The sequence below is a fragment of the Theropithecus gelada genome, chromosome 1 (assembly GCF_003255815.1).
Source record: "Theropithecus gelada isolate Dixy chromosome 1, Tgel_1.0, whole genome shotgun sequence".
In the NCBI taxonomy this organism is placed as follows: Eukaryota; Metazoa; Chordata; class Mammalia; order Primates; family Cercopithecidae; genus Theropithecus; species Theropithecus gelada.
The window spans coordinates 155390136-155411767 of record NC_037668.1 but is presented as its reverse complement, the minus strand read 5'-3'; the positions used below and the strand labels follow the sequence as shown (position 1 = coordinate 155411767).

General features: G+C 43.1%; 2 protein-coding genes across 6 annotated transcripts; one reads left to right on the top strand and one right to left on the bottom strand.

Moving 5' to 3' along the window:
* Window positions 1-2824: 2824 nt before the first annotated feature.
* On the bottom strand, window positions 2825-6107 carry LOC112629890. The gene is made up of 3 exons (XM_025393691.1): window positions 5030-6107; window positions 3569-3653; window positions 2825-3145 (listed from the first exon to the last, which is right to left on the bottom strand). The coding sequence occupies exons 1-3, from the start codon at window positions 5327-5329 to the stop codon at window positions 3129-3131; spliced, it is 402 nt and encodes a 133-aa protein (XP_025249476.1). The 5' UTR covers window positions 5330-6107; the 3' UTR covers window positions 2825-3128.
* Window positions 4020-18036, top strand: SERTAD4 (SERTA domain containing 4). Of its 5 annotated transcripts, XM_025393679.1 has the most exons (5): window positions 4020-4381; window positions 9366-9557; window positions 10896-11011; window positions 17205-17332; window positions 17977-18036. In XM_025393679.1, the coding sequence occupies exons 2-5, from the start codon at window positions 9383-9385 to the stop codon at window positions 18005-18007; spliced, it is 450 nt and encodes a 149-aa protein (XP_025249464.1). In that variant the 5' UTR covers window positions 4020-4381; window positions 9366-9382; the 3' UTR covers window positions 18008-18036. The 5 variants fall into 5 exon arrangements, with proteins under 5 accessions (XP_025249464.1, XP_025249441.1, XP_025249450.1 ...); XM_025393656.1 differs by lacking the exon at window positions 17977-18036 and having other exon boundaries at window positions 12989-17656; XM_025393665.1 differs by lacking the exons at window positions 4020-4381; window positions 17205-17332; window positions 17977-18036 and adding exons at window positions 8708-8888; window positions 12989-14527.
* Window positions 18037-21632: the final 3596 nt, after the last annotated feature.

Here is a 21632-nt window from a genome sequence, read left to right as displayed (position 1 = left end):
AGACCAGTTAGGATGCCATTGTCACATCCTAGGCAGAAGATCATGATGAAAGCGTGGACCACAATGGTGGTGGTAGAGATATTGAGAAGTGATCAGAGTCAAGAAAATAAAATTCTTTTTGAGACCGAGTCTCACTCTGTTGCCCAGGCTGGAGTGCAGTGGCGTGATCTTGGCTCACTGTAATCTTCACCTCCCGGGTTCAAAGGATTCTCCAGACTCAGCCTCCCAAGTAGCTGGGACTGCAGGCACGTGCCACCATGCCTGGCTACTTTTTTTTGTACTTTTAGTAGAATGGGGTTTCACCATGTTAGCCAAGATGGTCTCGCTCTCCTGACCTCATGATTCACCCACCTCAGACTCCCAAAGTGCTGGGATTACAGACATGAGCCACCGCACCTGGCCGAGTCAAGAAAAATTTTAAAGGTAGCTTCTCAAGACTTTCTGATGTATTAGATAGAGGAGATGAAGGAAAAGAAATCAATGACGACTCTAAGGATTTTTGTCAGAGCAAGTAGAAAAATACTGTTGTTTATTGATGGAGACTATTAAAGGTGGCATAGATTGGGAAAACAGAGATAACAGGGGTTGAGTTTGGGGTCTGTAAAGCTTGTGATACCCATTAGGCATCTACATGCAGTCTGAAAGTCAGGAGAGAGCCTGGGCTAGAGATATGAATTTGGGAGTCATCAGAATATAGAGAGTATTCGAAGGCAAGAGACTAGATGAGACCCACAAGAAAGTGGCTGTAGAGAAGAGACAAGGTGCAAGGACTGAGCTTGAGGCAACCCAACATCCAGAGGTCCTAGATAAGAGGGGGAACCAGCAAAGGAGACTGAGAAGGAACAACCAGTGAGGCAGGTGGCAAACCAGGTGGGTGTGTTGTCCCAGGAGCCAGGATAAAGGCATTTGAAGGAGGAGAGAGTGGGCACCTGGGTCAAATGCTGCTTAAGGGTCAAGTTAGATGCAAAATGGCCTTTGGATTTAACAGCGCGGAGGTCACTGGTGACATTGACCAGAACAGTTTCAATGGAGTGATCGGATAAGAAAGCCTCAGTGGAAAAGGTTTGAGAATAGAAGAGGAATTGGGTGCAGATGCTTCTTTTTGCCATAAAAAATGGGTTTTGTTTTGTTTTGTTTTTTAGACGGATTCTTGCTCTGTCACACCCTGGCTGGAGTACAGTGGTGCGATCTCGGCTCACTGCCGCCTCTGCCTCCTGGGTTCAAGCTATTCTCCTGCCTCAGCCTCCCAAGTAGCTGGGATTACAGGCACCTGCCACCACGCCTGGCTAATTGTTTTGTATTTTTAGTAGAGGCAGGGTTTAACCGTGTTGGTCAGGCTGGCCTCGAACTCCTGACCTCAGGTGATCCACTCACCTTGGCCTCCCAAACTGCTGGGATTACAGGCGTGAGCCACCGCACCCAGCCAAAAATGGTCTATTTTTTAAGCCAGTAATTTTAACTTTCAATTAACCCAAATGGGAATTGTATCCACAGCAATCTGAATAAGTCAAATTTTACTTGTGAAATCTCCCTATCAGACAAATGACAAAAAGGTTTTGTGAAATGGGTTTCAGCAATTTTAAGTCTGAAAGTCTATTTGTTAACAAAGGAAAACAACCACTTCCTTCAGTAAATCTGCAGCTCAAAGTATTATAAGTTTTATAATCAAACTTCTATTTGGAACTTCACACACACACACACACACCCCAAAATGATGACATCATAGTTCTCAATTAAATATTGTACCTCATTATAAATAACATTTACTCATTCCAAATATTTCATTATTGATTTATAGTTAGTTCTTTTTTCATGCCATAGCTACCACATACTCACCTTAAATTTGTAATGAGGTTTCTCATTCCATAGACATTTGTCTGCCTCTTGTACTTGTAGACACAGGTTCATGTTGTCAACAGTTGGGTATTGAATCTCAAAAAACATTAAGCTTGGGATTAAAAGTAGGGCAGGGAAAGCTGTCAGTAAAACATGCTAACCTAATATATCTGATGAGGACAAGGTCTAGTTCATGATCAGAACTGCAAGGATGCTGTGAAGTACAATGATCTGATACTTGTGATATCATTTTGTTGTAACATTAAAGCCAAGAGTCTTCTCCACCCAAGGGCAGTGCCAGTTTCCCAGAAGGCTAATTTCTCAGAGCCAAAGCTCCAAAGATACCCGTGCACCCATGCTGATAACTTAGTCTCATGTTATTTCTCAATTTTATGCTTAATTTGCTCCTTTTGGTTTTATGTATTTTGACACAGCCAAGTGTATGTGGGGATTTCCCCATAGTCCTTTAAATGCTATAAAACTTTAATATAGGGAGATAAAAACCATAATAAGCCATGCCTCCAAGCCCTCACATTTAGTTCTTTGAGTTTGACAATAACCAGTTTTAGATATTTGGAAATTTGGATTTCTACATACTTGCACTGCTTTAAACGCCCTAGTGCCTTTCCTAACCCTCCTCTCCCACCCAAATGAAAATTATATTCTACTGTTAATCTGGACATGCAACTTCCATTGACTGCACAAAATGGCATCTTTACAATTCTTAAATTATCATCATAATGGCCTACATCATGCATGAGTCAATGCAATTTAATATGGTTCAGAATAAAGCCAAGATGGATGCCCAATTCCCAATTTTAGGCATGCAACCCTGGAACGTCTTTTGGAAAAAATGAAATAATGCTCTTGGTAGGCTGTTGGGTTCGTCTGTTTTCAGCATAATTGCCATCTCTCAGCTTCCTAATACCCTTAAAACCTCTGAGAGTCTTTAATGTACAAAGTTCAACAGAAACACCTTCAAAACAGATTAGTTCTAATTATGTTTAATATTGGTTTGCTACTTTATTGAATAAACTACATTTGCTTAAAAAAAAAAAAAAGGAAATTCACTTAACTGCATGTCAGTCACCCAAGTTTTAAGTGTACAAATGAAATGGAAAACATTTATTACACAAATTTAATTACAATTCTAAGAAATAAACATGCAAATTAGATAGAGTTCAATTTGCAGATGCTAATCCTCATCCTTGATCTTGTTCCTTCCTCCCTTGATTTTCAGTCTGTGCGTCTTCTTGATTCCTAGGGTGCCAGGCAGCCAGAGGTTTGGTTTTTCACAGTCGGAGGATCACTGTTTTAAAGAAGTGTTATATTTAGCACATCTGGCATAGTGGCAGTAAACAAACATTATAGTCTTTGTAACACTTTTGTGCAGGTGCCTTCTCCCGATTTTATTAGGTCTATGCCTTCCAAGCCTCTGCCTTCATTACACCTAAAATGACCCATCTCGGCTATGGAGGGGTCCCTAGACAGAAGTTATGAATTAATGTTTTTAAAAAATAAACTCTGAGGCCACTATAGGAGAAAATGCAAAAATTCTGATTCCAAGGCTTAAATTACATTCTCTTCAGCAAGGACAATCTCTTGTATTACTTTTTATTTCCTGGAGGTTTTCCCTGGAGGCTCCCCACCCAGAAAGAGTTGCCAATTCAAGTTGCAGCAGGACCAAGGTTGCTTTTTTTTTTTTTTTTTTTTTTTTTTTTTAAATACGTACGCAGCTCAGGAGGGAAACGGGCGGGGGCGGCGAGGGAGAGTAACTGTTTGGTCCTGCAAAGACATCTGTTTCTCATCTTCGTTTGCTGTGGCAAAGGAGAAGAAAGTCTTTTGCAAACGGTGGGAAAGGCACAGATTTTTTTTTTAATCACACGCACACACAACAACAACAAAACTAAACCAAATTTTAAAAGACATCTCGGAAGGTTGCAGTGTGAATACATTATTCGGCTGGAGCCGAGCCCCCAGGGTTAGGGCGGGAGCCGGAGAGCGCGTGGGGTCTGGGCTGCGGGCTGGAGCTGGGCCCGCGTGTCCCCGGGCACCGGGAAGGGAGGGGAGGAGAAGGAGGAGGGAGGGCGGGAAGGAGGGAAGGAGGCAGGGGGCGGGCTGGGGTGGGGGTGCGGGAAAGGCGCCCCGTGTGCAGCCTGAGGAGCGGCGGCGGCGGCGGGAGCAGAGGGAGGGAGGGAGAGCGGGCGCGCTTGTCATGTTCCCTCTCTCACCCTGGGGGCATCCTGCAGAACCTCTCCTCGGAAATCCACGGGGAAATGGCAAACAGGATTGACGGGTTTCACACGCTGCTCGCTAGACAGAGCCGCTCATTACCATAACCGTCTGCAGCGACGGCGGCGCAGCGCCCGAGTCGCGGCGGCGGGACCTGCCGGGACCCTAGCCCGCCGCGCACCCGCAGTCACCGCCGAGCGGGCCGCCGGGCCGGGACCCGTGAGTGTGCACCGGCAGCCGGGCTGGCGCCGAGCCCAGAGCGGACCAGCAGCGGCTCAAGCGCTGCGGCCGCTGCCTCCCCGCTGACCCCGCGGTAAGAGCCGGGCTGGGCGCGGGCCGCGGGGGCGGGAGAGGGCCGGGCCGGGTGGAGAGGGAGGGCCGGGCCGGGTGGAGGGCGAGGGCCCCCCGGGGCTCCTGCCCGCTCAGACGGGCACCCACGCGGCCTCCCGCGCGCCCTCTTGGCACCAGGGCTGCGCCGAGGTCACCGAGTGGACTCGCAGCGGCCGGAGCGGGGTCGGGGCGGCGTTGGGGCCAAGGCACAGCTGGGCGCGGAGGCGGCGCGGGCTTTTCCCTGGGCTAGCGTGCGCCGCGGCGCCTTCACCAGGGCGGGAACCGCCGCCTCCTCTAGGGCTGCTCGGGCTGCCACCCGCGCGCACCGAGACAACTCCAGGGGCGGGTGGGGTCAGAAGCTCTGGTGAGACCTCAGGGTCCTCGGTGGTCGCTTAATCCCTCATCCTAGGGGACGGGGGTCAGTAGGAGGGGTTCCCCCAGGTCCGGATGCCGCGGCGCTTGGCAGGTGGGGAGAGAGGGATTGTGGATGTCAGGAGCGCGCGTTTGCAAGAAAAAGGAATTGATGCAGTAGCTGACACCTTCTGTCCCCCGCCACCTCCGCCCCCGCACCCTCCTCCCAGGCAGCAGAGCCGCGCTGCGGGCGGCGGCGGCTCCTCTGTCCTCAGCTCACCTCCCCGGCGGGCTGAGGCTGCTGCCCGCCTGGTCCACGCCTCCGCCTCTCTCTTCCCTTCCTCCCCTCCAGCCTCTTCGGCCCTAGCAACTTTCCGAGTGCCCAGCTGCGGTCGCAGAAGCAGGGAAGAGGCGTCCTCGCCGCCAGGTCCCATGGGCGCAGGGCGCTCCCGCGGCCGGGGGCTTCCGGCGGGTTTGGCCGGCAAGGGAGGGAGAGAGGGCCGGGCCGGCATCTGCTGCGGGCTGGAGCGCGGGGGCCCGGGCCAGCCCCGCCAGAGCCCTGCCAGCCGCCGTGAGTCATTTCCTTGGAATCCTACCTTTGGTGTTTATTTCCCTTAGAAGGAAACTTGGTTGGAAAAAAAAAAAAAAAAAAGGATAAGACATAAAGAATAATAATAGCTCTTATTCTTCCGAAGAGGCACACGGCTCCGGCACCGTAGAAAGACAACTTGCCTTTGTTCCCGGACACTTGGGGTGTTGTTTACTTTCTCCTGCGGCCAGCGGCCGACTGGGAGCTGCTGGCTACCCCGGGAGGGGCTGAGGGCTGCGGCACCGACACCCCGGGGGTGTGTCTGTGCGGGAGCCAGAATGTGGTTGGTGGCTGCCGCCCGCCTTCAAGAGGTCGGCCCTCCAAACCTCGGACCACCCCCCCCCCCGCCCCGCCGCCAACACACACACACACACCTTGGGCACCGGGGCTTGGACATCGGAACACCCCTTCGTGCTCTTTAAGCCCACCCAGCACCTGCAGCCCCAACCACAGGACCCAGCTTCAAGCTCTTGACCTCGTAGGGCTGCAGCTGAGACATGTACTTCCCAGGGCAGACAGGTGTACTGCAGGGACCGGCAGAAAAGCGACATCTGTCTGTTTAGAAGGGTTGAAGGATTTTGTTCCGCCCATCCAGTCCCTTCCACTACCACCACCAGGAGCCGGACAAGCTATTGAGATCATTTTAGGACAATGTGGAGGTCAGGGGCTTGATGCCATTTAAGACTGGCAGCATCGATCGAGGGTGGAAATAGCCCTTTACTTCCCTGCTTTCCAGTGCTGGAATCAGACTGCTAACTGCTGTAATGATCTTAATCAAATGCTCTCCAGTTTTCAATGACAGATGGAAGAAGAGGTGAGCGAAGAATAACCTGGCGCCCCTTGTTAGATTCAAGGTGCCGCTGAATTCATAGCTATCCTGTTTTGTGTGCCAGCCACTCCTATTAGCATCATAATTGCTTTGAGGAAAGAATAAGCACAACTCATCTGGAAAAAAACAAATTGTGTAGAAATGTCTGGTAACTTTACTATGAACATTTGCTGGAAAAGCTTGGCATTCTAGCCCTCAGCCTTCTGGGGATGCTGGACATGTCATTCCACTACAGCCACCTGGGTGTCAAAACAGACATTCAGGAGCCTGAGGATGAAGGGTTAGGGCTTGTTTTTGTTTTTGTTTTTTTTTAATCTTTTAAACCCATGCATAGGCAAAACACACTCTAACACCCTCCTGTTGAATCCACCACCTCAGATGTTAGAAAATAAATTTTGTCATAATGTATATCCTTTTATTTGTTTAATATTAATAGAACATGAATTTGTGGACTTGAACTGCTGACATCAGTAGCAGAATTATAATATAAATCTCATCAGACTGAGAATTATGACAGTTTAGATCTCTACATATAATATGAAGACAGATTCATGTTAAGCATTTGTGCTTAATCCTGCAGTGTCCAATTTTTCATGAACAGTCAACTTGCCTTCTTAATTTGTTAACATCCAGTGTTAAGTTTTAAATAGACTAGGAAGACTCAATTGCAAAATCTCCTCCCTGTTCCCAAATAATCCCAATTCATTCACGTTTTATTCAGATTTACATAAATCACTTGCAGAACTCAGCCTCTCTAGTTTAGGGTTTTGTGTGTAACAGTTCTCAATTTACAGAAGAAAAACTTACTAAAATTAGATATTGTGAACAAAAAAATAGCCAAGATAAATACTGTTATGCCATGTTTCCAGTTCACATGCATAATAGCATCTCATATGCTGGAAATAATGCTAACAAATAGAAACACTGAAATCCCTAACAACCAAAAAACTCCTACCAAAAAGTTATTAAAATATAAACAAACTCTGACAAACACAAAACAGCACAGGGCCCATATAATGTCCTATTAAACAAAAGTAATTTGCTGCCAGGGGCCTGCAAATGTTTTTCTTTCTTAAGGGGCATGAGTTTGTCAACTTGCTTTTGTTTACATGAAATAAAATTCTGCATAGGCAAAAGCCTTGCATCTTATTCCCGTGATCTAACACAAAAGTGAGTGTAAACTTCAAACTAGAAAATGTTGATTCTTTCAATAAGAACAGGCTGCTGACTGTTGAAAAGCTGTAATTCATGTGCTCTTGGCAATAGTATTTCCTGATATGATTGTCTCTTAGAATAGTTTAAGAGACTGGACCATTTCATGAGAGTCTTCCAGGGAATAAACCATCATGAAGTTTGATACCCTACTTGGATGTGGAGTTTGAGAAGTGATGGACAGAAGGGCTTAATTTGTTAAATCAGTGTAGGCTAAATTTCTTTATTGATGACTCAAAGATAAAAATAAATGACATGTCCCATCGTTTGTTTATAAAGATTTATCTTTTGCCCACTTGTCTTAAGGTTTACTAATAAGTCCTTACTGATGTCTCTTTGGAGGGTGTCTTAAAAGAGAAAGGGGAAGTGTTTTAGCAGCCCAAACCAGCTGAGTCCTAATTCTCTCCACTGACCTGTACACCTTCCCTGTCTGTCAAAAGGTCTTGCTTCATTATTCTGTGTGGTTGGGACAGAATTTGAGACCTCAGAGAGAAGACTGGGTGAAAGGTAGAGTCATTGCTGCCAAGAACTCTTTTAGCCAGAAGGACATTGTCACTTTAATGATGCTGTTTTGCCTTTCCCTGGTGTTTTTCCTCCTTTTCCTTGGAAGTGGACCCCTGTTATGGCATGTAGGTAATAGTCTCCCATGAGACAATGATAGATTCCCAGTCTTTCCCAAAAACATTACAAGCTGTATAATTTGGAAAAGAAAGCAAGAACTGGGCCCTTAGTTTATATCTGAAAAACAATCAATCTTCAGAAAGCAAGCCTGACATCACTTGTGTGACAGTTCTTGAAACCACAAAATGAGATAGTGGGGGCTTGGGTCTCGTAAAGGGATTGGCAGTTAAGGAGGCACTGAGGCTGTGCTACTGTCACCACTGGTCTATGGCTGCTAGGTCTTTTTACCTTCATATCAGACTCTCCTCTCCCTTGAACTTACTCTTGACCCTACCTTGAGAGCTGCAAAGGGCCAAGTGAAGACACAGAGCCCCCATGAAAGCGGCCCCACTGCTTGAGCTATAGAGGGGCCCAGGAAGCCTCACAGAGCAGAGGCTCCCATCTCCCTGCAGGCCAAAGGGAGAAGGGCGTGAACTGGAGAGAAGGGCAGTGATGTGTTGCCTCTTGGAAAGTTCCTGCTCTGTGTCTGGGCTTTGCAGTGTAAAGAGTTGTTGGCTGCCTCTGGCCCCAGAGCCTGGCTCCTGTTTAATATTCTGCCTGCTCCGTTGATGTTGTGCTTGGCTCCTGTGGGACTGCAACTCACGGCTTGAAACTGGAGCCAATTTTCTGTCTTCATCTCGCAGTGTTTTGACTGGAGGCAGATCCAGTTCAGGCCGATCAGGGCTGGTGGAAACAACTACCAAGTGTCTCTCTGTCTGCTTTGCTTTGGGAGAAGAAAGTGGAGGGAGCCCCAGCATGTTGTAGAGGAACTGGCCTGCAGAAACAAGAGGAGGAGGGTGCAGGGGGCAGCGGAACAGACTGAACCTCAGAACATCAGTTGGAATTACGGTGGATATTTCTGCTTCCCCTGCCCTTTTCTTTTGATTGATTAGTGGATTTCATCAAAGGAGACTCCCGGGGGATTGACTGGAAAATTGATTTTGCCTTATTAATAGAAAGGAAGAGCAAGGGTTTTGACTTCTTAGCGGTACATTTTCTTTGGAAGGTCAGGAGGAAAATGTGTTTAGGAGGCAAAGCAGCTGTCTAGAAGAAGGCTGAGGGGAATCTGAGAACAATAAGAAATGAGGTTTTAAAGATCCGCCCATGAAATGCAGATTGCTGAACACAGAGGCTGAGCTAATAGCAGCTAGAGAGTTTGCTGAGGTTTTCTTTGAAAAAATAATAAAATGTTTCAGGGTGAAGGGGAGGGCCGAGAAGTAAAAGTTTCCCAAAGCAAAGAAATGAAGATGCCAAGGCCGTCCCTTGGCTTGCTCTTGATTAGGGCTGTTTTCTTCATTCTTGTTTTTTTTTTTTTTTTCTTTTCAGATCTGAGGCTGTCAGAGATGACTCTGGTTCTGTCCATGAATAGATTCTGCGAGCCCATTGTCTCGGAAGGAGCTGCTGAAATTGCTGGGTACCAAACACTATGGGAGGCTGACAGCTATGGAGGCCCAAGCCCCCCAGGGCCAGCACAGGCTCCTTTGCAGGGAGACCGGGGAGCTGGTCCCCCGCTGGCAGGTATTTCCCTTGACCCCCCGCCCCGCTCCTTGCTGCCCTTTGCAGTCAGCCTGGTGGGCAGGAGGTGGTGTCTGGAGTGCCCCTCTGAGCCAGGAAAGCTAAAGCTCCAAGGACTTCCCGGGCTGCTGTGCACCTCTCATAAGTGAGTCCAGAGCTCCAGAGAGAGGACCAAAGGTGATATTTAAATTGCATTCAAACCTGTGTCTCCCCATGCTGCTGCTTGAATTATAGTCTGTATTTTTAAGAGGGCCAAACCAGATATTGAAACTCTGAGTTTGGGTTTTGATTTTCTGCCCTGTGGAACTATATGGTTCTCTCACAACTATGAAAGCTCTGGTGGGCTCAACAATGACACCTTTATCCCATGAGATATAAAGGAATCGGCACTTTGCGCCAGCAGCTATGTGTCTCTTTTCTTTATTAACCCATTTATGCCCAGTGTTCCATTATTGGAACGCTAAGCTTGTGGAAGTTATTTCTATCCTACTGTTCAAGGTCATCACCAAGGTCTGACTTCACACACAAAAAACGTGCAACCTCTGGCATAAATGGGTTAAGCACACAACTGGCTTTGGGATTGTAGGAAAAAATTTAAAGCCAAGAAAATAAAAATATGTTCTTCCTGATTCTTTCTGCTTATGGTTTAAGTTCCTTTGGATTTTTGTGCAGTATTAGCTATTTTTTAAAATAAACTAAAATATAAAACAAGTACTCAATGAAGTCTGTTTTGCTAAAAAAGATTAAAAACTGTGGTCTTCATGGTTGGCATACTACATTTTGAAGAGTGAAAAGGACATTAGTTACCCAAAATTTTAATTCAAATTTTAAAAATTTGAATTTTGCATTTTGAAAAAAAGGAATGTTATAATTCCAATATGCAGATAACCATTTGTTCACTAACCTAAAGCCAATAATATTTTAAAGTTGTTTGGTTATCAGTGGTTACAGTTAAAGATGTATGCATTTGAACAGTGGTGCTATGTTGTCATAGGTTTAATTAAACAATTTAAATAAATACTAATATATTTTAGAGAAATTACACTCCTCCCCTTTATGAATATTGCAGTTTCCTTTTGCATAGATTTAAGATTCTGCGTATTTATTAAATGCTAAAGTATGTGATTTTCCTCTATAATTGCCTAGAAATCTTTTCCTAGCCTGGGTCACAGGATTCCATATGATAGCAACTATTAAGACAAATGTTTATTTTTAATCACCACATGGTCAGACAAATATGCAGCCAAGTTATCATCTAGAAGGACAGGAAACGAAAGTATTTTGTTTGGAGAACCTCTGGCAAACCGCATGTCATTTGTCATATCTGATTTATTACCACAGGATCACATTACAGGGGAACTTCAAATCCTCTAACAACATCCAAGATCGCATACTTTAAGAGGAAGTATGTGGAAGAAGAGGATTTTCACCCACCACTCAGCAGCTGTAGCCATAAAGTATGTTTTTTTTAATAGTCATTATTTTTATTAAGAGTTTAAGATACTTAGTAACAGTTGCTTGATCCACTTCCAGGAATTAAATTGTTTCACCCAAGCAATGAAAATGAGCCACTTCTCAGTGGAGCCTCATTAATCGTTGTCACTTTTTTGGGTCCTGTGTTATTTTTCACAAGTACTTGAAGAAAAAGCTGGCAAGAGCTGTTCTACCCAGAAATGTCAAAATTATGTAATCCAAGGAATTTTTTTAACATATGATTTAATATTTCTCAGACTGCGTTTCGGGTTATGGTTCTTCCGCACTTTTGTGTGTGGGGAAATGCTTGTTCTTTCCCGTGGTGTTCTCCCCAGTCTAAGTTCTGGCTCCTGCAGCCAATGTTACTTCTGTGTGTGTCCACATGGGGGTGGTTACGCAGAGCTTTTCCTGACCTTTTGTGGGTAGACTCACCATCCTTGAATGTGTGTATGCAAGTAGAAATATGCACTTCCCTGGACATTGGTTACATATAAGTTGTTGAAAAATATACTTCATTTCCAAGAAAAGACCAAAGCTAACTTTTTTGTAGGTATAGTTAAAAAAAAAAAAAAAAACAGGATGGGGAAATTGCATAGAATTATGAAACTGGGCACCTAAACTTTTGAAATATCAGTTCGTTTTTCTTTAGAGTTACCTTCCTTCAATAACTATCTGCTGATTTAATTGAGGCGGGTATAACTGCAGACCATAGTTGTCTGAAATGCAGAGAGGATTTTCAATTCGTCTTCCTCTCTGTCTTCTCTTGTCTTCCCCCTCTGCCACCTCATCCTTTAGATGTTACTTTTACCTTGCTCATGAAAAGACAGCAGAATGCATTGGTAGGTACTGGGCTTTTCCCTGCATGTGTAGTCCCTGCCTTTGGTCAGTATGGGCTGGTTTAGTTCACAGCTCCTCAGGTTATGCTGCCAGTTCGCTTTTTTGATGACCTGGAATAGCTGGTCCCCTGGACACAAGCAGTTTATTTCCTTTTTAGTTTCTGTGTTGTGGTTGTAGCAGTTTCCCAGTTGCTACTGGATTTGCACCAACCATCACATAGTGATAGTGTCACACAGCTCAGGAGTGAGCCCTCTCAGTTCCTCTCGGCATCTCATCTCCCACTCAGCTCCACAAGGAAGCCTACTTTGGTCCTTCAACTGACAGATTCTGTCAGGGCCTGAGCCTCATTCATTATTGTGTCCTCTTATCAAGCAAGGATAATTGCAAGTATGAAACCCAAAGGATTAAAAGAGGGACAGTATTAAAAGCCAAATCTCATGCTCCTTGATGGCTAGACCAGGGTTTGAAGTATATTCATTGTGACTTGCATTTTGACATCATTTTAAAAACACGTATTGATGTATAATATATGAGTTATGTGTCTGTGTGTATGTGTGTTTGTGTAGACACACATAAAAAAGTACAAGTATCACAGTACAGCTTGATGAATTTCATGAGGTGAACATATCCATGTAACTAACATCCGGGTCAAGAACCAAAACATAACCAGCAACCAGAATCCTCCTTGTGCCTGCTTTTAACACTACCCTTTGCCCCACTCACCCCAACTCTGAAAGTACCTCCTCTCCTGACTTCTAATAGCTTAGATTAGTTTTGTGTTTCAGCATCTTCCTTACTGGGCCATAATAGATCAAACCACCTGAACTGTCCCTCCTGAGGTCTGCACTGTGGCTTGATTCCTTAGTGCTTGACCATACCAGTGAATCAGGAAGTGGGTGGGCACTCCAGCCAAGTGACAAAAGGGAACATCGGCAGAATGGGGGACAGCCTCTCTAAATGAACCTTGGGGAACAAGACCACAACATGCCCAGACCCAGACAGTGCCAAGAAAGAAGTATGCTATGATGGTGTTTTCTTATAGTCCATTTTCTAAGCTTTCTCTCTTCCTTTTTTGTTTTTTTTGTTTTGTTTTGTTTGGTTTTGGTTTTGGTTTTGGTTTGTAGACCATCTCAATTTTTGAGGAACGAGCCCACATCCTTTATATGTCCTTAGAAAAGCTAAAGTTTATCGATGATCCTGAAGTATACCTCCGAAGATCTGTCCTTATAAACAATTTGATGAAAAGGATCCATGGAGAAATTATCATGCAGAATAACTGGTGCTTCCCTGCCTGCTCTTTCAATGGCACCTCTGCCCAAGAGTGGTTTATGGCTCAAGACTGCCCTTACCGAAAACGACCACGGATGGCCAAAGAGGAATGTGAAAAGTTTCATGCCTGCTGCTTTTACCAAGAATGTGGTGGCCACTACCTAAATGTACCCCTTTCTGTCAATGCTAATGTTGGAAGTGCCTCCACTGCTGCCTCCTCTCCCTCCGTCTCTTCTTCCTCCTCATCCTCCTCTTCCTCTCCCCCTTTGTCTTTACCGAGTTGTTCCCACCAGGTGGATTTCGATGTAGGCAGTGCACCTGTTTACAAGAGTGATGGCCAGATACCTGCCAACGAAATCTTTGTCACTAATGTCAGATCACTTGGTGTTCAGGAAAAGGCCAAATTAAATGAGGAGAAAGCAAATAATGACACCAACAGAGATGGTGGCCCCCTCAGCCATGAACCTGTGGGAAATGACCTTGCTTTTGAGTGCAAAGGCCAATTTTATGATTATTTTGAGACCGGATATAATGAAAGAAACAATGTAAATGAATCTTGGAAAAAGTCCTTACGGAAAAAGGAGGCTTCACCACCAAGTAACAAACTGTGCTGCAGCAAAGGAAGTAAAATATGAGCCATCTTCTCACCGAACTTTGAAGCATGCACAGCATGATCAGTTAGCTCTCATAAATTTTATTTTGAATGGATTTTGTACAACTGATAAAATTATGCCATGAACATGCCGTGTCGTTTTAATGCCTGGAGAGCAGATTGCATAAAACATCTGTATAGTAGGCATCAGCGAGCTTCTTATAAATGTGGTGATTTTTACCAAGGAAATGATTGACTTAATGCTTAAAAGTATATCATAGTTTTCTGACAGAAAAGACCAGTAGATTAGATTGGGGGGCAATGTGCCCTTGCAATATTTCCATTGCCCCCCAAGGAGCCTGTCACTAGCTAAGAAATTTCTACATGTTTGCCGATTAATTAGGGAGTTATTTGGTAAGCAAATCAATATAACCAGCAAAGATACCTGCTTCTTCTATATGATATAATTTTGTTTTTAAATAAAAGACTGAAGACAGGGAGCTAGATGAAATGGCTTAATGGTGCTGTTAAGTATTTGTACCTAACAGTCTTGCGTGACAGATGAAAATAGGATGTAACATAATGAAACACACCTGTCTAGGGGCGGCAATCAACAGTCTTACACAGAGAGGGTATTCCCTGCAAGTTTCTGGCTTGCCTGTGATGGGTGATGAGGCTTTTAGAGAGGTGTTATACAGGGCGATTTTTGGTGCCTTACTTTATCTTAATTTTTGCCAATGTGAAAATTAAGGATAAATCAGAGTTATAGCAGGGATTTAACAAACAGGAAAAAAAAAAAAAACACAGGGTGGATCAATATGGTGTGGAAACTGTTAACTTTGAACTATTGTGTTCAACTTTTGATTCGACATCTCTATTCTTCCTTTATTTTTGATGCCCAATTGCTTTTGGATTTGGCATTTTTTCAATAGGGATGGAGGAAATGAGAGAGAGCTGTTAGAAAGCAGCACGGGCTGCTCGAGCTTTTCTATGGCAACTGTCTGTTGCTGGGGTTTGGGTTTTCTGGGTTTTGGGTTGTTTTGTTTTGTTTTCTTGTCCAATGAAGTTCACGAACCAGTGGCATGCATTATACTTTTCTCTGTTTTGCATCATTTCACTTGTTTAGATTATAAAAGCATGTGGGTTTTTATATATGAACTTTGCTGTTGATTAAGAAGCACAATGTTATAAATGATGTGGTGATCATTAAGGTTTATCTTAAAGAATGTAAAGACTTTAGTTTTTTGAAAGTTATTTTGGAGAAATGGGACTTAATTTATAATAGTTACTATGTATTTGGTCTACATTTTCCAAATAATATCTTTAATTTGTACGTTTGAAAAGTGTTCAGAGTGGCCCTCCTACCATCCTTCCTTCCACTCCAGCCAACTCTTCCTGCCATTCCAGTTTCCAGGTTTACTAATTGACTTGGACCTGTTTAAACAATACTTCACAGAAACCAAATGCCAAATGGAGGAAATAAGTAAACCCTCCCAGTTTCTCCAAGATAAAGCTTTTTTATTATTGCTATTAATATTAAATATAGGTCTCATTCATACAGTGTATGAGTAGGATCATTTGGACAATTGTCCACAAGGACCAATTTTTAAAACATTTTCTTGCATTATAGCTAAATACTCTAGTAATGTTTTGTCCTTTATTTTCAATATTTGATAAACATTTGATGTTCAAAACTTAGCTAATAGATGCTTGTATATGAATGTGTTGTAATAAAGTGAGGTTTTCTTGATATATATTTATTAAAATGATAAAAATTCGTTAAGATTTTTTAAAATTTTAATGGCTATTGGCTATGTTTCTCTTTTCCATTATTCTCTCTCCTTTAAAAAACTCAAAATATCTAGAAACTGTAATGGATAGTGGCCACACAGGAGTTTTCTAAATTAAAGAGTATTTTAAAATGCCAATCTGACAGGTGTTTTAGAATGATCCTAGTTTGTAAGTTTAAGTTTCTGTTGATTAAGAAGCACAATATTAATAGATGATGTGGTGATCAATAAGGTTATGTCTGAAAGAATGTAAAGATTTTCCTTTCTGGAGTGTGTCTGAAAAAAATTGTATAGCATGAAGCCGTAAATACTGAATCTTAGCTGATTGCATTATGAAATGTCGAACTGTGAAGATGACCCATATGTAAACGGTTATAACAACTACAGATTATTGCTAGTAGCATTCCATACAATTGTGTATTAATGTTCTTAGGAGCTAATATTTGATAAAGGGGGAAAGCTAGTTAAAAACTAATTTGTCAAATGTAGCATTCTTATTACAAGTGTAATATCTCATGGAGATTTAAATATGAACGAAAGGATTTATCCTTCTGCTTTTTAAAGGCCCCAGCCTTACTAGACAGTGTTTTTCTTGATGGCCAAAGCTGTAAAATGACAAAGTTGATGATTTTCAGCAGCACTCACCTGAGCTGTGAGCGCCTGCACCTGTTCGGTAGAACCCACTAGAATCACTGCTCTGCAGGATAAGTGATGCCTTTGAATCCAGCAGAATAAAAATATGTTCTTTTTAGTCATCGTCAAGTTTTTGTTTCCAGGATATTTCTAGCATCACAAAAAAATTTTCTTCACCAAAAACTAATTCCTAAACACCCATCCAAACTACAAAAATTCTCTTGTTAGTAGGTGAGAGTGCTAGGACTTCCTGTGTTCACCTCCCATGCACCCAGAATTGTCTTTTATGCATGAGATATTCCATTAGATTTTCCTAGAGTGGCCAGGACACCCTTCATAGTAAGTTAAATCTCTTAGCTGGATTCTATAGTTTTATCTTGAGCAACTTGGAAAAGCTAAGACATCCTCCACCCACACTGCTGTCTACCCGCCTGGAAGCAGCACCTTCTCTCATTGCTGTGCTGTGCTTTAAGGAAAACCTGATATGACAGAATCAAGACTATTAAAAGATAAATGAAGGGAAACCTTCATTTAAGAAAGTGGCCTTGCTCCCCAAGAGTGCCTTTAATTGCTATTCCCCTAGGCATCTGGGTGCATATCATTAATGAAATCATTAACCTTTGTCTCTGGTCCTTCCTTTCTAAAAATGGCAGATTATAGAAGGTGGTCTGGCAAAGGGATTTTCAAAGGGCAAAAGTCTCATCATCATCTTTCCACTCAAAATCCTATTATTCTATACTTCACTTTGCAGGGGTCCTAGGGACAGGATTGCAGGGACAGGGGACATGGGAGGAAGAGAGAAAAATTCAAAACCAGCAGATGCCACTATCTGGCAATGAATTGAGAATTAGGGTAAATCATCTTTGGCATGATCTTTTATTAAGACAACAAAAATGTAGAACATTTTACATGCTACTTTGTTACATGGTGAAGCAAGTGAATGAAAGTATTTATTTTTAGAGCTCACAGTTAACTCCATCGAGACATGGCTATCCATCCCTCCAGTTATGAACTTGTATTACAGCTCCACTTGGTGACTTCCTTTCTGTGTATCAGGAGCAGAGCAGAGGACAACTTGTAGAAGACATGACCATTAAGAGACATCAACTTCACAACAAATATAAGACAAGGATACAAGGATTCCTATGTGATGCGGCTAGGTTTTTATATCCTTCTAACAAATGGTGAGCAGGAGACTTTTTTTGGGAAATAATTAGTTGTGAAATTCCATTTTTCGAACAGCCCCTTACATTTGAAGTTATTTCATTTGTAGTTAAGGTTATCACACCCCTGCCAATTTTGCTAGATCTTTTCAGAGACAAGCATTCAGCATGGCATTAGTAACGGTGGTTTAAACTAGAGGCAGAACTGTCCCATGAAGAGGAGAATGATATCAGTATTTAAATAATAAAAGAAGAGACAATGTATGGTTTGTAGTGATTCATTTTAAGATTGCTGTGTTTTGATTCTGTGGTTTAAAATAAATGCATTAAGGATCTTTTAAGTTACTACAAGATGCCTCTGTTGCTTTCTTAGCTATAGTGCCTAAGCAAGGTATATTCTCTTGACATGGCTAAAACATCTCAATTTTATGTGATATAGCTACACGACCGGGGGTGAAAGAGTTACTAGTTTGGAGATTATTTCCCAGCCCTGGGTACCTGCCATATTTGAGCTGGGAGAACTCACTTAGGAAAAGCACTTGCAAAGATGTAAGTTATGAACACTTAAATCTCGCATCCTGCCATAAAGTGCATCAGCAAGTGAGTTTAATAAAACATGCTGTTTAAAATAGTCTGTAATTTCCTGTTTCTGCATTTCCCTTCAGTATCTGTGACAGGCTGAAGAACGATGACTAAACGAAGGGAATTTACACAAGCTAGTCTGGTGGTGTTTGCAAACCATCGCCATGAGCTTCATCTTCTTTGGTAAACAATCCGCTGGTGGGCTGTCTATGGTTGGTTTCTTTTCCTTGTTGTTGATCCAATTTGTTAATTTTGAAAATGCAAACTACTTATTCACAGCGTGGAAACACCTGCTTTTGACCACAATGAAACTGATAGAATGTATGGGGATGTATTAGTGGTTTCTCATGACATTTCTTATATTTCTCAACGCCATTTTTATGACTCTTCTCGTGATTTAAAAATATAAAAATGTGATAAAATCTTGTTGGGCGGACCTACCTATAAAAGAACTTGCAGAGATGTAAGTTATGATCTTGCTTTCTGCCAAGATCTCCAAGACAATAGGCAAATATCAGAATTTTGGGAGAAAGGGATCTAACGTACCCTAGTCTTGTGCTGCACAGACCAGCCTGGCCTTCAGCAGGCATTACCTCTATCCAGATCTTTCAATGGAAGCAGCTGAGTCCAGGCATCAGGCATGTGATTCTCCACTGCCTCCTCTGGTCAGTACACACGTGCTTCAGATACCCTCTAAAGTGACTGCAATGAACTAAGCTCAGATGTGCTAAGACCCTGGTATCCTCTCAATCAAGAGATGAGTAGATCTCTCTGAAATATACTTGGCACAGCACTCAGATATCTATACCATCTTCAAAACTTACAACATCCCTGTGTGCACAATAAGGAAAAGATCAAGAATGACAGGCTATGCAAGGGATTTGGGCAAAAGGTTAGGGAGTTGATGTCTGGTCCAGTATGCTGAAGGAAGTCTGAAAAATACAGTGCTCCCCGTACACTGCGGAGTGAATACACTCTCTTTAAGGAAAAGTCTAAAGACTGCAAGAGAAAGAAGACAGAATTTTTTTGTTTCCTCGTCAAACCTCTTTAGGAAAACAGAAAAAAACATTTCAGGGACTAAAGGATTGTTTTAAATGTTTTTGCAGGAAGAGAGACATGGCTTGTCTGCCCTTTTTTGATCTGGGAGGGGCTCTCCTTGTTCTCCATGTCCTTAGAAACCCACCAAACTGTATTTGTGAACAGGTATGGTCATTAGCCCAAGGAATCTCTCTCCTGTTCAGTTTAGGCACAGAGGTTGTGGGTTTCTCACAAGACTGGAGTATGGCAGAGGGTTAAGAGTAGGGGGTTTGGAGTTAGACTGCCTGGATGAAAATCTCAGCTCTGCCAGGGTAGCTGTGCAAGCTTGGCCTTGGCCAACAAGTCACTTTACCTCCTAGTGCCTCAGTTTACTCATCTGTAAAATGGAGCAGCACACATTATCCACCTCACAATTGTCAGGATTAAAGGTTTTAATATCAGGGAAGTGACTCAACATTTCCTGGGTGTACATTATGGGTTTGCAACGAACGTGCCTCCATGACTCCTCCATTACTGTCCTTGAATACCCTGCAGGTGGAATCCAACTGTGCCAGATCCTCCTTTTGGTGGAAAGTATTCAGCCTCTTTGGTTCTGTACAGCAAGCTTGAAGTTAAACAGGGGGATGGTATGAAACCTGGGGTCCCAGGGCCCTTAGCTATGAAAATAGTCATGGTGTCCTCGAGATATGTTTAGTATTTAAAATACCTTATTGCAAATCATAAAATCTTCTGAAAGTGGTTGCACAGGCTAACCCCACATCAGATTTCCTTACCTTTGGCTGGAATTAAATCAGCTCCAGGCTATCACAAACTGAAAAGAAACTCTGACTGGGAAAATGAAGGCATTATCCTTAATAAATACAATATGTTTGTCAGACAGAATCTTTCAGAACATTCGCTATGTGAGGGGAACAAGAGGTGTCCCTTACAAATGGAAAGATTAAAAACCACTAACCTCTGACTCATCTCCAGGATTTGCCAAAGTTCAAGTTTATTCAGTTGTTGTATCGAATAATTTTCTTAAACCTAGTTTTTACTCTGAAAAAGTACAGTATTAAGTTAGGAAAAAAAGGGGGTGGCAGGCGCGGCAGCTCATGCCTGCCAGTAATCCCAGCACTTTGGGAGGCCAAGGTGGTTGGATCACTTGGGTTAAGAGTTCAAGACCGGCCTGGTCAACATGGTGAAACCCCGTGTCTACTAAAAATACAAAAGTTAGCTGGGTATGTGTGGTGGTGGGGGGCGCCTTTAATCCCAGCTATTTGGGAGGCCAAGGTAGGAGAAGTACTTGAACCTGGGAGGCAGAGGTTGCAGTGAGCCTAGATTGATCCACTGTACTCCAACCTGGATGAGGAAGTAAGAGTCTGTCTCAAAAAAAAAAAAAAAAAAAAAAAAGTTGGGGGGTGGGCAGGGGAGGTAATTTAGACTAAACGCTATTCCTTGTGCTCCTAAACCTGATAATTTTGGAGGCCAAAGCAGAATTTTCTGGATAACCATAACCAAGGACACAGCCTATTATAAAATAACTGGGATACAGTTTCCACGTATAAGGTCAACTAGAGGTTGGTTATCCCTATTTCAAACTCTTATCCCTTCTGTTTTGCCATTAAACTCAGAAATGTACTGATAATTTCAAAATAGAATTCCATTTACAAAATTACATTCCATCTCTCTATTTTTGAAGAGTATGTATTTTTCCATAAGGTGAGGTTGACTTGTAGTAGGCTTGCTGATGGGTAAGTCCTGAAATGAGAACAAAACTGAACCATATGGCTTGAGAATGAGAAATGGACAACAGAGTATAATGAGAGCAAATGCAGTGTTGTATCATGGGGGTCCCAGGACTTCTCTGCAAGAGGCTCCCCTCCTATTTGACTGGACCAGGATCTCATGATTGGCAACATTAGTTGCCATTTGAGCCAACTGAGAGAGGCAGTGGGAAGCCAGGACATCTCAGCCTGCCCAGGGAGGTCTAGACTGGCCATCTCTAAACCTCTGTCCTCTCAGAGTTTGGAAAACCAGCAGCTGGAGTAGATATTTTTATTTTCCAATCAGTAGGATTTTAACCAGTTAAGATGACCAATTAGAATTCTCAACCGGCCCAATCTTGACCTAGCTGGTTTTAGGCAAGATGACCTAATGCACAAGGGACATCTCTATCTAGAGATGGTATTTGTCCCTGCACAGAAAGAACTCTTAAAGAAATTCTGGGCCCATTTATCCATCTGGGTGTTTTAAGTGATGAATAAAGAAATACATACTAGGAAGAATCCTGGGATGGAATTTGTGTGACTTAATTGATTTCTAACTCTTATTCTTATTATAGATCCAACAAAGCTTAACTCAATCTTTTAAAAATGTCCTGTTAGGCCAGGCGCGATGGTGCACACTTTAATCCCAGCACTTTGGGAGGCCAAGGCAGGAGGATCACTTGAATCCGGGAGGTGGAGGTTGCAGTGAGCCTGCAGTCCCAGCCGCTCTGGAGGCTGAGGCATGAGAATCGCTTGAACCCCAGAGGCAGAGGTTGCAGTGAGCTGAGATTGCGCCACTGCACTATAGCCTGGGTGACAGAGCAAAGAGCAAGAATCTGTCCAAAAAAAAAAGAGAAGAAGAAGAAAGAGAGAGAAAAGAAAGAAGAAAGAGAAAGAAGAAAGAAAAGAAAGAAAGAAAGAAAGAAAGAAAGAAAGAAAGAAAGAAAGAAAGA

What these genes read in the sequence shown, in the direction of transcription:
- LOC112629890 (XM_025393691.1), bottom strand. Translation starts at nt 5,329, where the DNA reads ATGACTCACGGCGGCTGGCAGGGCTCTGGCGGGGCTGGCCCGGGCCCC. An exon ending in AGCCTCAGCCCGCCGGGGAG is followed by an intron (nt 3,654 to 5,029) that starts GTGAGCTGAGGA and finishes CCTTTGCCACAG; the next exon opens with CAAACGAAGATGAGAAACAG.
- SERTAD4 (XM_025393647.1), top strand. Translation starts at nt 9,227, where the DNA reads ATGTTTCAGGGTGAAGGGGAGGGCCGAGAAGTAAAAGTTTCCCAAAGC. An exon ending in AGCTGGTCCCCCGCTGGCAG is followed by an intron (nt 9,558 to 10,895) that starts GTATTTCCCTTG and finishes TTATTACCACAG; the next exon opens with GATCACATTACAGGGGAACT. An exon ending in TCAGCAGCTGTAGCCATAAA is followed by an intron (nt 11,012 to 12,988) that starts GTATGTTTTTTT and finishes TTTGGTTTGTAG; the next exon opens with ACCATCTCAATTTTTGAGGA.